At 43.6% G+C, this 15,392-nt stretch overlaps 2 protein-coding genes across 14 annotated transcripts in view; both read right to left on the bottom strand.

The window, feature by feature from the left end:
• Positions 1-918: 918 nt before the first annotated feature.
• On the bottom strand, positions 919-7,753 carry tgif2 (TGFB-induced factor homeobox 2). Of its 4 annotated transcripts, none has more exons than XM_040204583.2 (4): positions 6,148-6,336; positions 5,846-6,060; positions 5,499-5,740; positions 919-4,673 (listed from the first exon to the last, which is right to left on the bottom strand). In XM_040204583.2, exons 1-4 carry the CDS (start codon positions 6,204-6,206, stop codon positions 3,159-3,161), a joined length of 2,031 nt encoding a protein of 676 aa, XP_040060517.2. In that variant the 5' UTR covers positions 6,207-6,336; the 3' UTR covers positions 919-3,158. The 4 variants fall into 4 exon arrangements, with proteins under 4 accessions (XP_040060517.2, XP_040060518.2, XP_040060519.2 ...); XM_040204584.2 differs by having other exon boundaries at positions 5,906-6,060; positions 6,148-6,335; XM_040204585.2 differs by lacking the exons at positions 5,846-6,060; positions 6,148-6,336 and adding an exon at positions 7,400-7,753.
• Positions 7,754-11,033: 3,280 nt separating this feature from the next.
• Positions 11,034-15,392, bottom strand: part of dlgap4b (discs, large (Drosophila) homolog-associated protein 4b) — a 91,416-nt gene continuing 87,057 nt past the window's right edge. For 8 of the 10 annotated variants that reach the window (XM_078092567.1, XM_078092562.1, XM_078092565.1 and 5 more), the window contains 3 exons: positions 15,085-15,176; positions 13,412-13,582; positions 11,034-12,602 (listed from right to left, as the gene is read on the bottom strand). In XM_078092567.1, coding sequence (XP_077948693.1) covers positions 12,366-12,602; positions 13,412-13,582; positions 15,085-15,176 — 500 coding nt within the window. In that variant the 3' untranslated portion in view covers positions 11,034-12,365. Of the gene's footprint in view, positions 12,603-13,374; positions 13,583-15,084; positions 15,177-15,392 lie in introns of all 10 variants that reach the window. The other 2 variants (XM_078092569.1, XM_078092570.1) reach the window with 1 other exon arrangement.

Raw genomic sequence — 15,392 nt, 5'->3', positions numbered from 1 at the left:
GTCCTGCTTACATAGTTTCGTCATTAACACTACTTTTGGATGTTTTAGTACCTTGACCCAAAAGACAGTCCAATGCTCTTCACTATCACTGCGAGAAACCTCGTGACACTTGACCGCCAACTCTTCGTGACTCAACATCACTGCGTAGATACACGCGCTAAAACATCAGGAGAATACGGCAGCGCAGGTACTCTGGTATTCAGGCTCTTGCCATCTCCTGCCTTGACTAACTCTCACGTGATGGGTCTCCCTGCAAACGCGATTCGACCTCTGCAGCTCCTCCAGAATGCAGCAGCTCGACTGGTCTAACCTTCTGAAATTCTCCCACACTACTCCACTCTCTTCCCGCATCCAGTTCAAAACATTGCTCACGTAGGCGACTGGGGAGCACGGTCGTCCTCCAGAGGGTTGTGGGTTCGATCCCAGTCCTGGCTAACCCGCATGTCAATGTGTCCTTGGGCAAGACACTTAACCAAATACTGCTACTACAGCGTGTGAATGATGTCATGTAGTGTTAAAGCGCTTTGAGAGGTCGGAAGACTAGAAAAGCAAGTTGTATAAACAAGTTGTAAATTTGCTTACTCGATGAAATTGCAGTTTCTTGTTCAGAGTTTGTATCCCTATGGTTGAATGCACTTTAAGTCGCTTTGGATAAAAGAGTCAGCTAAATGGCATGTAATGTTTCCAAAAGGTTTTATACAGCAATACATTTTAAATATTCACTACTGCAAAAATGGATTCACTCTCAAGAACTGTTGGTGCAGTTTGATTCCATTTGAAGATGACAAAAACATTTATGAAACTGAGTGGTGCACATCATTTCTATATTAATGCTATGGCAATTTGGAAAGTCTTAGTTTTCACAGCAGACCTTTGACCCCGACTTGTCAGACGATTTACTGATTTGAATAATATCCAAACAATTTAAAATGTTTATTTAACCATGGCCGTTAGCATGCACATTATCAAGAACCTGAGAAAATCAAAAATATGCGGTTAAAACAAGAATGAAATTACATTTATGAAAAACTGAATTTATTTCTTTGAAATGCTTATACAAAAAACACATTTAAAGTTTAAGGCATATATTGCACTGACTATTGAAACGTTTTTATATAAAAAAGGAACATTAGTCCCTCAGTCGTAGGTTTAAGGCACAGCAGCCAGTCATACTGCCAACGGTCGGTCATGACTCACAACATGAAAAACATTTTGAATGCATTTGGCTGTAAAACTATCCATACCAGTACAAAGAAAAAAAAGAAAAGAAAAAAAAGTATAATATTTACATCCATTATCACATTTTCTGATCGGGGTAGAGTGTCATTCTGAATATAAAATCACAGACATCGCTTAAAAAAAAAAAAAAAACATTTCCAGTATATCTCAACTGACTACGGTGTTGCCACACTGGCATGATGTAGTATATGAAGAGTAAAAATATTACTTTAATGCGTAGTATTTTACACATGACCCAAGCCTGACATGACCTGTGTCAATTGAGGTATTAAAAAAAAAAAGGATGCACATCAGTACCTGTAACACAAGCGCCCCCGCCAAACAAATATAACCCCTCCATCAACACCCACAGAGCATCCCTGGCAGTGAGGAGGGACATTTTAGGAGTGGGAATGAGACTTTAGAATGAATGGTTTTGGTGAATGCGGCAGTACTCTGACCCAATACCTGACTCTCTTCGTCGTCTCCAACTCTAAACACAAGAAAAATGGAACAAAGTAATGACACTGGTAAACATGACAGTATTTAAGATCTGATGCACAATCCTGCTATAGTATTATTCAAAGAGGACCTTTTCCACGTGGTTGTATGGTTATTATAGGCCCAATATCTAGTGGTTTCTGCTACGACAGTTTCATGGAAACTACAGCTCTGTGAAAGATTAGGAACTAAAAAGGAACCATTTCTAAAACACAGGTGGAATGCAGTAATGAGGAAATATGTATTTCTATGTTGTCGCTCCTGTGAGATAAATGAAAACTTCCAAATGTCAACTACTTTCAGTACATCTCCTACATTTGCTTTACAAAGACACCACATGCATCAATTAATCATCCCACTAGTAAGACATTCAGGTTTTGAAATACCTTAATTAAATCACAACGCAGGGCAATGTGGGTAAAGTCTCACAGCAAGGGAAACGTTTCAGTTTGAGCTGCAAGAGCTTGATAGCCAAGCGGCTCACCGCTCTGCTGAAATTGATTTCTGTAACAGATCCAATGTGACCCTCTCCCCATCATTCTATATCCACCACCCTGCTTCATAACAACAATCCCTGAAAACCGTACCCAACCGATTGAGGATACCCAAAGCAATGGCCAGAACCGCTTTACTTTTGGCAGAAAACACTGCTTGTATTTCTGCATTCCAGATAGCCAACAAAGAAACACTAGAGAGCATGTGTTCTAATGGTTGAGATGACGATGAATCTCCTTAGCTATAAAAAGACAAGAGGAGAGCCGTGTGATGGAGACGGACGCTAATGAGTCATTCAGACAGGCTCGCTGCAATACAATCAATTTCCCAGGAAAAAAGGGGGAATTTAAAGAGTACAAAAACAGACAAAATTCTGAAAATCTCAATGTTGTTTTTTATAGAGGTCTATGATGTTGTTGCTGAGTGTTGGGAAATAAAATTAAAATAACTTTGCGTCTTCCTTTTTGCCCCGGAGGGGAATAGATGACAGGCCGCCCTGCCAAGGATATCTACGACTTTTGTACATTCAATAAAGTCCAGTATTGCTACTGAAGAGGCTAACTGCTGGTCCTGACAATGACACTAATTGGCATTTTGTACAATTAAGGGATATTACCGCCGCATGTAATGTGGAAAGACAAATGGAATAAAAAAAACAAAACAAAGCAATACAAGTACTCTGAACTGAGGAATGTTCCTTCCACGATATGACATCAGAAGAGTGTTCTTACCAGCAGGCGCCTCCATCAAGAACAGAATATTTAAAGAATAAAAAGTCTTTGTAACACCTTTTGTTTGTTGCTTCACTTAGCCCCAGTTCATACGTCCGAGCTCATTCCCTGTGTCCTGCAGGCACAGGCGTTAATGACTGAAGGAGAGTCGTGGTGAAGATAGATTCTCCTATATACAGTGTTGTCGAGCAAACAGGAATGTTTGGCTTCTTCCTAGTTCACAGCTTCACTCACTGTGTGCAGGCTGTGCTGCGGGCCCCACACTGCGGAGATGGGGGTCTTTACCCCCTGAAGAGAGCTGGTTTGCCGGGTATCAGCGTGAACCATGCTCCAAACACTGGGCACCACTGCTGAATTTCTGCTACTGATACTGCTGGTGGAGGAAAGCTGAAGAGGAGCCGGGCCCAGATGAGGCGTCATCGTTGGCGTAGAGGGTGATATTTGGGCTGAAGCAGGATGGGGAGTTGGACTTTGCGCTGGCGTCGAGACGAAGACTGCGTTGTGAACGGGGGCTGGAGGCGACGCGGCGGTTGAAATGAGTGAGGGACACGGAACACTGACTGGGATTGCGGGAGACTTGTGGAACGGCAGGTACAGCGAGACTCCTCTGGCGTCTGTGAAAGAGGCGATGGCTGGAGCCGAGGCGAGCGCTACAGTCTGGGAGGAAGCCGGGCCGGGACCCGTGACAGAGGCGGGACTTGTGCCTGGGACCAGGACTGTCGATGGTAAACAGACTGGCAGTGGAACTGGAACTGAGCGGCAGGTCGGAGCGGGCGACGTTGCCCGGGTGCCGGCTGGAGCAGCAGCTGGTTTCAAGGACTTTGGCTGTCCGAAAATTGAGGCAGACGCTGGCCCTGCTTCAGCAGGCAGATGGGCTGGAATAAGCAGAGGCTGGTTAGGGCTGGAGGCTGTGGCACTTTCCTGCTCTAAGGGGCTCCAGATGCCTTTAGCCATCGGGGGAGGAGACAGCCTCGGGGCTGAGAGTGGCGCTTGCACCGGTACAGAAGCAGGTAAAGACACAGGCACCGGATCCTTTGCAGGGGAAACTGCCATAGCCTTCTCCATCAGACTCTGCACCCTGGAAGGATCCATGACTTGTTGACCATCCTCGGTCGGCAGTGGGATTTCGGCGCCACCGCTGTAAGCCACACACTCTGCCCGTTCGGTCTTCACGGCTTCCGAGGTCCTGTTCTGGATCTCCTGGAGCCTCTTCATGTTCTCCTGCTCTGCTGCCCGTTGCAGAGCGGCATCCACCAGGAGCCTCAAGTCGCTGAAGTCCTGGGTGGGGAACAGCTCGGGGGGGGTCGGAGGGGGCGTGTTGAAGAAGCCCCCAGTGGGACTAGCTGCCACTGTTGTGCTAGTGCGACAAACCGTATTGGTCTCCTGTTCCTCCGCTTCCCTCAGGAGGCTTTGGGTGTCGAGCTTCATCAGCGCCTGGACCGACCCTTCCTTGCCAGGGTAGCCCGCTCCAGTCAGAATAGCTGTCGCCGTGTTTCCGAGAAGGCCGAGGCCCAGTGCCGGAACGGAGCGGATGACGGACGGGCGCTGTTGAGACGAGCCGTTGGAAGAGTTGCTTTCTGGGGAGCTGCCTCCGCCCCCGCTGGTCGAGTGGACTTCGCTTCTCCCGCCAACCTTGCGGGAGATGGTAAACTTTGTGGGGTCCTTGCCGTCCTTACGAAGCAGGTCGGGGAGGAGGCGGCGACGTGCATTGATGAACCAGTTACATATCTGGGAAAAGAGGAAGAAATTCCAGCATTAACATAACATTAAATTAAAATGAAAGATGTACTTTACGCTTTTCTTTTGAAGTAATCATACTACTGCTACATTTTTGTTGTCAATTTTACCAAAGTCCTTCAAACACTAAAAGGAGTGGCATAACTCAACCTTTCAATCACATTCAAGGTTGTTTTTTTTAATGATCCGAGGACTGTAATTTAAACAACATATTTTTCCGTCATCTACATCTGTACACGAGGCCTCACTTACCCCCCTCTAGTGGTATGGCCTCCCACACGAGGAAGAAAGAGAGGGAGACGGACAGATGAGAGCCCTTAGACAGCTGGCAATAATGAAGGTCTGAGCTCAAATATGCTGAGCCACAGAGAACCCAGCCAGAGGCATTCCAGGGAACTGACTACATAACAAGAACCTCTGCAGTTGCCTCATGCTAATCTGCAATTCCTTCTTCAATGCTGCGGGTCTGCTTGTGCGTGCCTGTGAGTGCTGCGAGGGAAAGAGGAAATGTCTACTACTGATGCAGTGAAGTGAAAAGGGGAGGCTGGGAAAAACTCCCTCTAAGCAGCGGTGTGGAAATACCATCAGATTGTTGTTTCGCTTTCACTTGTTCAGTATTTGTTAACAAGCGGTTGTGTTGGTAAGATTAAGTGTGACAGAAACAGCCCCCGGTCTTGTGTAAAGAATCAAAGCGTATAGTGGTTTATATAGTGATAAAAGATTTAGGTTCAATTCCATGATTTACCACACACGTGTGTGCTTTACAAATACAAAGTTGTACAAATAATATTGGTATTAAATAAATCCAGTCCTCACCTGCAGCACAGAGAGGTTGGTCTGTCCAGACAGACTGAGCTTCTCCTGCTCTGACGGGTAGGCGTTGAAGCGGTGCTCGTACAGCCAGCTCCGCAGAGTCTGCACCGCCTCCTTGGGCAGGTTGCCACGGCGACGGCGTTTCCCAAAGAGACCCCTTCCTGACAGGTCGAGCGGGGAGCCATCATCGCTGTCCGACATCGCAGAGGAGTGCTCCTGCTCCGGGCGAAGCTCTTCTTCCAGAGCTGAGGAGAAAAATTAAAATGTTATTTAGAATAAAGACTGAGTCATAGTGTCGCTTATCATGCGTCCATATTTTTTTTATAAATGTGGTGAGCGATAGCTCGTACCATCAGGTATCAAATTGCCCAATTTAAAACAAGGTTCGTGGTCAGAACAAATGGTTAAACCTTTGTTGTGTGTTTTTTTTGTCGGGCAATTGCTGGCCACAGGAGAGAATCTCCCCTCAAAATGGAGCATGCCTGATCCCAGGGGTGGGCCACAAAATGCAGTGAATGTCTTTCTCTGGGGCTGGGTGAAACCTGACCCCCGGGGCAGCGCCTGTCTTCACAAAGAAGATTGTGTGCATATCAACATCACAGTAGCCAGTGGCCCAGGAGCCTATTGACCATGCAAAGGAGGCCGTTTTCACCTCATGCCTCCTCCGCTCTGTACCGCTGGAGCGGTTGACAAATCTTTTGAATTCTGCATTCCTCGACAACGAGGGTCCTACAACCGAGTTAGTTAGTGAGGGTGAAATTAAAAACACATTTAGGGCATTTCCTCCAATTTGACAGAAGTTCCTTTAAGTTTTTTTTAATGGGAACTTATCCACTAAAAATTGATTGATTATATATATACACATATATATATATACATATATACACACACACACTAAATAAGTGTGTTCCCAATTAATTCACTTCAGAAAAACGGGGAAGCCAATTGTCAAAATCAAGATAACGCACTAAACAATTTTAAACTTTTAATCTGATTTCCACGTATTGATTGCAACGACAATACACAATCATTTATGCTTTACAGACCTCTCATCTCAAAATAACTGAGTCAACAACAAAGTTGCATTCCCTCAACTGCATGCCGTCAATGGATCAATATTTAAAAGATGCATCATTCGTGTCGTCATTCTGAGAGATTTAGTTAAAAAAAGCCCAGCGACGCCAGATTTGGAGACTCGGCCCAGTAACGTTACATTGTGTCACATCAGCAACAGCTACGTGCAACATCTCACGGGAGCTTTAGCCGTAGTCTCCTCTAACATTACATAAAAACAAATAATGGAAAAGACGCGCACACACACGCCAACCGTGTACCAAACTTCCCAGCACACGCTTAAGATTTGAATGTGACCGTTATAAAGCCACTGCAACACAACGTCACACTCACACACCAAACATCAACTTTGGAGACCAGCTCGCTTTGTCTCGCGTTAAGTCATAACGTCACACTCGGCTGTAAAACGATACCAACAAAAAGAAGAAGAAACAATCATCTGGAATAATGCTACATGTAACATTAAAAGAACGGAAACAGAAAAAGGGGACAAAAACCGAGCTTAGTCGCTAAATTAGCCATCTGGAGCGCACAAAGGGCGCAGGCAGGAAAGCGCAGCCTCCCGCATGTCACGCCGCCAGATGGACACCATGCCTGCCTCCAGAGATAACTAGCTGGCTAGCCGTCCCTCCAAATGGGAGCACAAAAACACACGCCGCATTTTACTCGCACCCCCCCTCTCTCTCTCTCAAAAAAGCCCCGCAATTCCGGGCTAATAGCAAAAGCGAAGGCACAGCGTCCAGACAGGAACCTTTTGTGGATTAAAAACGTGTAACGTGGTAAAACAAACAGACAGACAAACACACACACACGATGCGGGCGCCGCTCACCTCGTTTGAACGCTTTCATTCTTTTGTTGATGGCTCGCCTGAAAACACGCAGCTGTCCCAAGTTGCTCGCTGTACAAAGCGTGCCCGGGGAGCCCGACGGCGGTATGACACAACGGCACTTTCCTCCAAGAAGGCACAAGGTGTTGCGCTTTTTTCACCCAACTTCAAATGCCTCACTTTCGGGGTTCTGTCGCACAATGAGGTTTCTCCGTCTCCATCGCAAGCCCACGCTTTCTGCCAAGACAAATGTTGTCTTTATTGAGTCGCTTGTTCCTTTTACCTGCACGCAGCAGCGCCAGCTTTTTTCTTTTCTTTTACCAATCTTGACAGTCGCAGCTGAAACGATCCCGCCCCGTCAACAGCTGTTAGCCAATCACAGACGTCCATCCCGTCCCCTCGGTATGCGTTAGCCAATCACTGCACTCCGCCAGACAGCGGACGGGCTCCGTGTAATTGTGACTGACGGGAGAGCCATTTCATTCAAAGTATAGCGTAGGCATTGAAATTTTCTCGAAGCGGTTAAAATCCCTACGGTTAAAATTATACCAACACAAACCTACATACGAGCTGAACCGGAAATATAATTTGGGATCATCGTGGCCGTTTTTGTATCCCGGTCTGTGTCGAGGCAGTTACATTGGCTTTACGTAACGTTGAGCCAAATGTTCTGGTTACATAAATCAGAAACGTCGAACGGGGACCGCAGTGGGCCGGTTCATAACACAGTAGATTTGGACTCGCACTGGCCGAAGTGGTTTCGGAAGGAATGGTTAGACATTCATTTTACACTTGTTTTCAGGCGTGTGATTCTAGTGTGTCTGGGGATGATTTTAATTCTCGGCCAAACGAGCGGGAGTGAGTTCAAATTTATTAATAGTTAAATATGGCAATTACCTCTGCTCTGAGGCTGGAAGGAGAAGCGCATATTGACATTTTAAAGCTGTGATTGAAATTTAGCTGGGTTGAAAAAAAGAAACAACTGAATCTCTAAAAGTAGTCAAAAGAAAAATGACTGCCACAAACGTAAGCATCTTGTTCGTAGATATTATCAAATAGCTTCAACACAGTAAGCATACAACCATGATGGACTTTTTGAGAAAGTATTGTGCATTTTATTGAATGTTACATCGCTCCATTATACATTTGAACAACCTTGGAATAGTATAAATAGATCTACAGCATTGTAAAAGATGACGATTTTCAGTCAGGTCTATTTACAGAAGACAACTTTAAGAAGCACGGGGGGATAAATGCAAGATTATTAGTTTAATATTAATATCAAAGAACCCCTTTACGCAGTATTGCACATATACTTTAAATTTGACCAGAGTATAGTGACAAGAATCTAGGTAAATCTCATCTGAACAGCACCACCACTCATTCAAAACCTTTGTTTCAAATAATACAACACTTTTATACTTCACCCCAGAAACCCTGACATACAGCCTAAATAGTATAATGCTGAACAGATCTTATTGTTTAAAATAGGTGCTTGCTTCATAAAATATATGTTCTAGTGTTTTTACAGACACTTTTTTTTGGCTATATCCTCCCCTGAGCTCTGCCCCTCACCCCTTCCCAGCTGTATGGCTGACCCAGAGGAACAAAGCACAGATGCTAATGAGCTTGGCATTCGTAAGCAGGCCCTTTGGACTACTGTATGTGAGTGGTGTCCCAGTCGAGGTTAAACACTCACTGGGATTAAACTGTCTCTTCTCTTGTAGCCTGATGAAACTAGTCCTGGAATGCGGCAAACCAAACGATGTCCAAAAGTAGCTAAAGTTATATAAGGTGTGATGTCATACCCATTTTTAGAGGGAAAAAGTACATAATAAAAGGTACAGTGTTGTCACAGAAGATATGGTACAATTTGAACTGTAGCCACATAATAAAGTATTATATTACTCTTGCTAAACATTGCAACTTTTTGCCTAGGTTTTTTTCTACTTGTGTTTATGTGCAGATGCAGATGAAAGGAAGCAATGAAAATCAAGTTGATATGAAAATGAAGCGTCACAACAGAGTTCTGCTTCAGCAAATCATAGCGTGGCAGTTTTGACTTTGAAAGGCCAAAGCCATCAAACCAATATGAGGGAAAAGGGGGGTTGTTATCACCTCCAAATCAATGGTTTTAAAGCAGCAGCTGTTTGGATCCTGGATGACTCTACCCAGGAAGTAGACTTAGGTGTGTCCCAGTGCTTTCTGTGTGTATTGGAGGGAAGTCTCGTATAAATGCATGAACTCCCTTTACGTCACTGACGCTTTTGGGCATTTTACACATACAAGTTTTAACGTGTGTAAGAAAAACATTTTCTTGCAATGGTTAGATTGCTGAACTACTTTCTCTCAGCGTACTTGAGATGCCACATAGATTTTGGTGTCAGGCAGACTGTTTTTTGTGACGAATCAGGGTTTAGGTTACAAAACTGTGGCAAATGGGAAGAAAAGGAAATTATGTTATGAGACGGTTCTGAATGTTAAGATTTTGGCAGTGGTTGGATGTGAGAAAGAGATTTGAATGGATTAGTTGTTCTTGAGACTGAATATTCAATACCCATGACATTAAGATCATCAGAATGTCAATTGTTTTTTTTAAACTTGTGTTAAACTTTGAGGCAGCAGTATCCAAACCACAGTGATTTCAGAAAAGCAACTCGTCAGACAACTTTTTCCCTGCATTCTCAAGTCTAATAAAGCCACCGGCTGAGATCCAGTCACACAAAAGGCCGTCAGGTGCTAACGATGCAATCCACCCCACTGAAAAAGAAGGGGCCATTGACAGCAACCAGGGAACTGACTATTGACACCCTTGAGGCATTTTCCTTGCTCAGAGTCATCCCCAGCTGGCAAACAAAACAGGCAAACAAAGGCCTGCCATCAACAGAAAGCTCTTGCCAAGATAAGAGAGATAACGGTCGTCATCTGACTTCCAATTCAAAGCCTCTGGCTGCATTTTTGGGTCTGAGTAGGTGCGAAAGAAGCATTGCAGCAGCCAAAGCAATGACATTGTAACTGCTTAGCATAACTAATTAACAAGGGGAAGTCATGTTTGCTTAGCAGTCGGAAGAAAACAAATGTGACTGGAAGACAGACAAACAACTGGTGTGGATGTCAGTTTGGACTTTATGGTTGGATGTGTACTTCTAAGCAAAATCCAAAAGTTTGTCTGTGAATGGCTAAAAAAAACAACTGCGTCTTTTTTTGGGGGAAATTTGCTTTATAGAGAGTCTGAAATAATTTTAATGCACACAATATGAAACAGTAGAGGGCTCCTTGTCTTACAAAATGAATGCAGGTTCATTGTATGTTTACGTCACAGTAACCGTGTACTTTAGAGTAATCAAGCACTGTTGCCCTCTTGAGGTCAGAAATAAGACATTTTCAGATACTTTGGTCCTGCTGCTGAGCAATAGAGCAGTTATCGCAGTTATCTAGTTTCTAGTTGAGCTTTCGGGGATAATGCAAATTTGAAATAAATGCAATGCTGTGGCTTTACTCCATTCTACTTCAACACTAAGGACTGTGAGCTCCCTGCCGCTGACACTTGTGGTGAATGGTGAATTCATCTTTGGCATGCAGTCTTCCATTACAAAAAAAGGCTGGTCGCATTTAATAAATGAAAACACGAGACTCATTTATTTAAGGTTTTAATTAAATAGGTTTCTTTCAATAAAAAGTGCAGGTATTTTGGATAATGTTGGGGAACAATAATGGCAACAAATTTAGGGTTTAGAAATAAATCAAATGCTTTTGGAATCACTCTTTAAAACTATAACAGCAAGGAACATGTCTATGTGTCTCCACAAACAATAACATATTACCCTGCATAATCCGCCTACTGCATTATTTCAATAAAAAGGCCTAAATTTGTTTGAGTTAAATGCTAAATGAGGTTAATAAAAGCACTTAAAGAAATGTTAAACAAACAACGCATATCCGAGCTGAACCATTCCAGAATCTGCCGTTACAGCACAGACATCAAAACCAAAATGATTGGAACGGAATGTTTGGGGGGGGAAAAAAAAAAAAAAAGGAGGGTAAGACATTTTCCCTCAAAAGAAAGAAAAATAAATTTTCAATGATGTGTCAACTGACAGTATGACATAGAGACCCTCGTGCTTGGTCATCATTATCATAGGGATGTGCTTTCATTAAAAAACACTCAATGAAACTATCAATGGTGTTTAAATCTTTGACACAAGAACATTTGACAGAAACACACAAGTTAATTGTAAGGAACTATATAAATACCCCTTCAAATCTGACATCCAATTTCATCATACCGAAAATATTCATAACAAGATCTAAATGGACTAATAGAAAACAAAGAATGAGAAAAGTAAGCAAATAAATACAAGAAAGACATAGTGTGTGTGTGTGCGCGCGCGTGCATGTGCGATGGCCACAGGAAGGTGTTGTGCAAAGCTACAAGATGGCCAATGATCTGGGAAGAGAGGATGACAATAGGAGACATAACAGCAGTAATGTTTGCCTGTCCACTTAAAATATTTTATAGCAAAGATGGAGCAATGTTTAAAAACAGTCTTCATGTAGTTTCTTTAGGATATAATTGTCATAATAACTTCATTAACAATTGTATGATATCAAGAGTAGTTACAAGAAATTACTTAAGTTCATCAGCTGAGGTTATCAAAGGCAGCCACTAATGAAGTGTCTCCTGCTTTACAGTCTGCTGAGTCCTCAAAAGCAAACATTTTAATTTCATTTTCTTTTTGGAGTATTTGATGGCACCAGGACAGGCCCATAACTACATGATTGTGTGTAAAGTGTCCCTTTCACCCCCCCAGCCCACTCTAATGGAATCTGATCTCTCCTCCCCCAACTTCCCAACTTTTACTCAGAGTAGTTCATTTGCATTGCAAAGGATTTCCACTCCCTTTTCCAGGTATTTCTGCGACACTTATCTGTCCTTTGATCCGACCCTAGTTCCTTCCTTCTCACCGTCTCAGAGGCGGGTCTGGGCCTCGGGGACATAGATTTCGATGCTGTCCGCGCTCTCGGTGGCGGAGTTCTGGCGAAACGAGGCCGCCTTTTTAGCAGCTAGCAGGCGCTTGCGAGCCTCGTGTCTCTGCTTCTCGGCTGAGGCCGTAGAGGAGGCGGATGAGGAGTCCGTACTCTTCTCGCGGCCCAGCGACGGTCGTCCCTTACCGGGCTTCTTTGTGGCGGACTCCTTCTCCTCGTCCTGTATAGCGGAGGGATTCAACGTGACAGACAGAAAAGAGGGAGAGAGCGACGGGAGGAGAAAGGACAGATACCAGACTGTGAGAGATTGTCACACAGAAACTGTCTTCAAGGAGGTTTTGATAGTCTAGGCAGGTTTGGCAGACAGGACTTTGACAAAAGACATTTTGACAATGCTGTATTTGTTAAAGCTTGAAACTGTGTTCAACAAACAAAAATGAAAAGACAACTGGTAAACAGACAAACATTGGAGAAAAAAGTCATTTATATGACAAGTTCTGTAGACATCAGATGGTAACATGAGTTGATGGACACGTTGGATCTAACTCAAAGCACAATAAAGGGATCACAATACACAGACTGCAAAGCAACATGAAGCAAGAGCACCTCAGCTTCAGAGCCTTATATTTGAAACGCATACACAAATATACACAATGACAAACGACGGACCAGAGAGACGGAGGTCCAGAAACAGCAACAGACACACAAACGTTTACATGAGCCAGTGAGTCTTAGCCATGCTCAACTGCAACCAGGAGCACAGTAAGAAACGCATGCATGCTCAAAGCAGGGCTTTACACTTAAGAACGCACAAACAGAAGCCCTCTTTGAGATGACTTTTCATCCATGCATGCCTATAGGGACCTATCTGACCCTTTGTATTGGACAGGGAGGCCCTATTAAGAGTTCATCCAACACAGGGTAGGCGGTGAAGAAAAGAGTGGGAGAAATGGTGGTGGGAGGAGAGAGGCCGGTTTCGGCGGCTTTCCTACCCCAGCCAGGGCACTGGGCAGCAGGGGTGGGAAGTACCTTCCGCCCAGGGGGCGACTGGGCAGCCGCAGACGGCATGGGCTGCCAGTCATTGGACTTGAGATGGTAGAGCTCATCAAATTTGAGGCTGATGTCCTCGATGGAGAGCTGCAGCAGGTCCCAGAAACCTGCCAGGTCCTGGGCTGTGGCCCGCGGGTTGGCATTCACATTCTGACCAAGGGAGGAAAATGAAGGAACAAATCAAGTTAAATTACATGATATTGAAAAGTAATCAGCGTCACAGGAAAGGGGGGCGTTGCATTTTGCAACTGAATAAAACGTATTTGACTTCAGCAAGTGTCTTAGCTACAAGACAAATGTACAAATACCCACAGTTCTACTGCCTGTCGCTCTACTTTCAGTGATCATAAAGAACTGGTGCCAAAAAGGACATTTACTCTCACAGGCTGTAGCTTTTGGCAAGACAGCTTTTAAATGGGTGGTTGGCCTTGAAGAGGAAAACAAAACCAGAGTCTACTTTTAATCTACTGAAATCAGCAGTAGCGATGGAGAAGGTCCAAAGAAGATCAAAAAACATTTCTATTTAACTTTATTCAAGAAGATTTAGCAAGTAAAAAACAGGCTATACAATTGCAAAAATAATTTGTCCTGGATGTGTCCATTAAGTAAGAATCAGGCCAGAGGGTGGGGTATTGGTGTGTCACTATTAACAAAATTCATGGTGGTTCTGTAAATATTGTTTTTACACATCTTCACATCTATTCTGATAATGTGACATATGCTGCTGAGGCTATATGAAGAGATAGGTGGCACTACAGAGACAGAGGCCAAAATCTGTCCATCACTAACTGGGTGACTAACACTAAGTGAGTAATTTCACTTCATTATAAATATATTGAGATCCAAATGTCAAAGCAGAATTGTGTCTCATTCAAGCAAATTGTGGTTGCAGCACATCACTCGGTGCTGCATTACTGTGTTGCTCTCTGCATATTCATCACTAGAGGGAGCCATTTCATTACTAAATAATTCGAAGTTTAGCCCCAGCCAACTGACAGGATCACAACAGGGTTTTCTTTTCTGAGTCAGATAGAATGCTGAACATTTTTCAACACAGCAAAGTAAAATAAATCAGGAGAAATACAAAAAAGGACATAAAATGTATGGTAATGTGAACAAAAACAAATGCAACCATTCAGAATCCGGTGTCATATTGACATTGTAAAGTAACAACACAATGAACCCCTCGCTTGCAACAAACCGCTGCATATATGTTGATTGTTAGAATGGCCAACTGATATGAAGGAAATCCCGTTCCTATGCTTCTTTCCTGACAGCCAGTTTGTAATTCAGGGACACTGGCTTTTGTTTGGTCAGACTCCACACTGTTCTACATATTCAAGATGCTGCATTCACTGCTCTGGTGTCAGAACAATTTGGGCAAAACACACGTGCTTCTTTGGATAGCTGCCCAATACAAATATTAATACAAGATGTTTAAATGAGCCAAATCACACAAAAATTGACAGGCTACATGTCTTTATTAGGTCACTTTGTTATTTAAGATTACATATATGATCTATTTAGGGCCAATATGTGATATCCACGGCCAAACGGTATACCATTAGGTTCGGTTAAAAAAAACGAACTAAAACACACACGTAGGTCATGCCCCTGCAGACTTGGAGAGTGGAAGGCACAGGAAGACATACCAAGTTTTGTTCACACAGTCCCCGAAACTGCTGGAACTTCTGGGCCATTAGGAGCTGGGCACATCCTACTGCGCTGCGAACTTTCCCCAGCACTTTAGAGGGAATAGAAAGCAACACAAATAAATTTGTCAACACACATTCAATTATTTTTTATTATAATAATTCCTGATCTCATAAGGATCCTGTTATTCAAGCTATGGATTTTCTTTGTGTGGCCCCAAAGACCTCAACTACAGTCCTTGTGTCCTGGCTTACACATAACTCAAACCAAGGACTTTCACAACAGAGAAGCTTTGGGACCACACTGC

Source organism: Gasterosteus aculeatus, chromosome 17 (assembly GCF_964276395.1).
Source record: "Gasterosteus aculeatus chromosome 17, fGasAcu3.hap1.1, whole genome shotgun sequence".
NCBI classification, from domain to species: domain Eukaryota; kingdom Metazoa; phylum Chordata; class Actinopteri; order Perciformes; family Gasterosteidae; genus Gasterosteus; species Gasterosteus aculeatus.
Note: the sequence above shows the minus strand (reverse complement) of the source record. Positions and strands in the feature narration are given on the sequence as shown.

Excerpts from the sequence above, each read along its gene's own strand:
- tgif2 (XM_040204583.2), bottom strand. The coding sequence starts at position 6,206 with ATGCAGAATTCAAAAGATTTGTCAACCGCTCCAGCGGTACAGAGCGGA. Across the intron at positions 6,061-6,147 it reads CAGAGCGGAGGAGGCATGAG|ACAGGCGCTGCCCCGGGGGT; the intron begins GTGAAAACGGCC and ends TTCTTTGTGAAG. Across the intron at positions 5,741-5,845 it reads GGGCAATTTGATACCTGATG|CTCTGGAAGAAGAGCTTCGC; the intron begins GTACGAGCTATC and ends TTTTCTCCTCAG.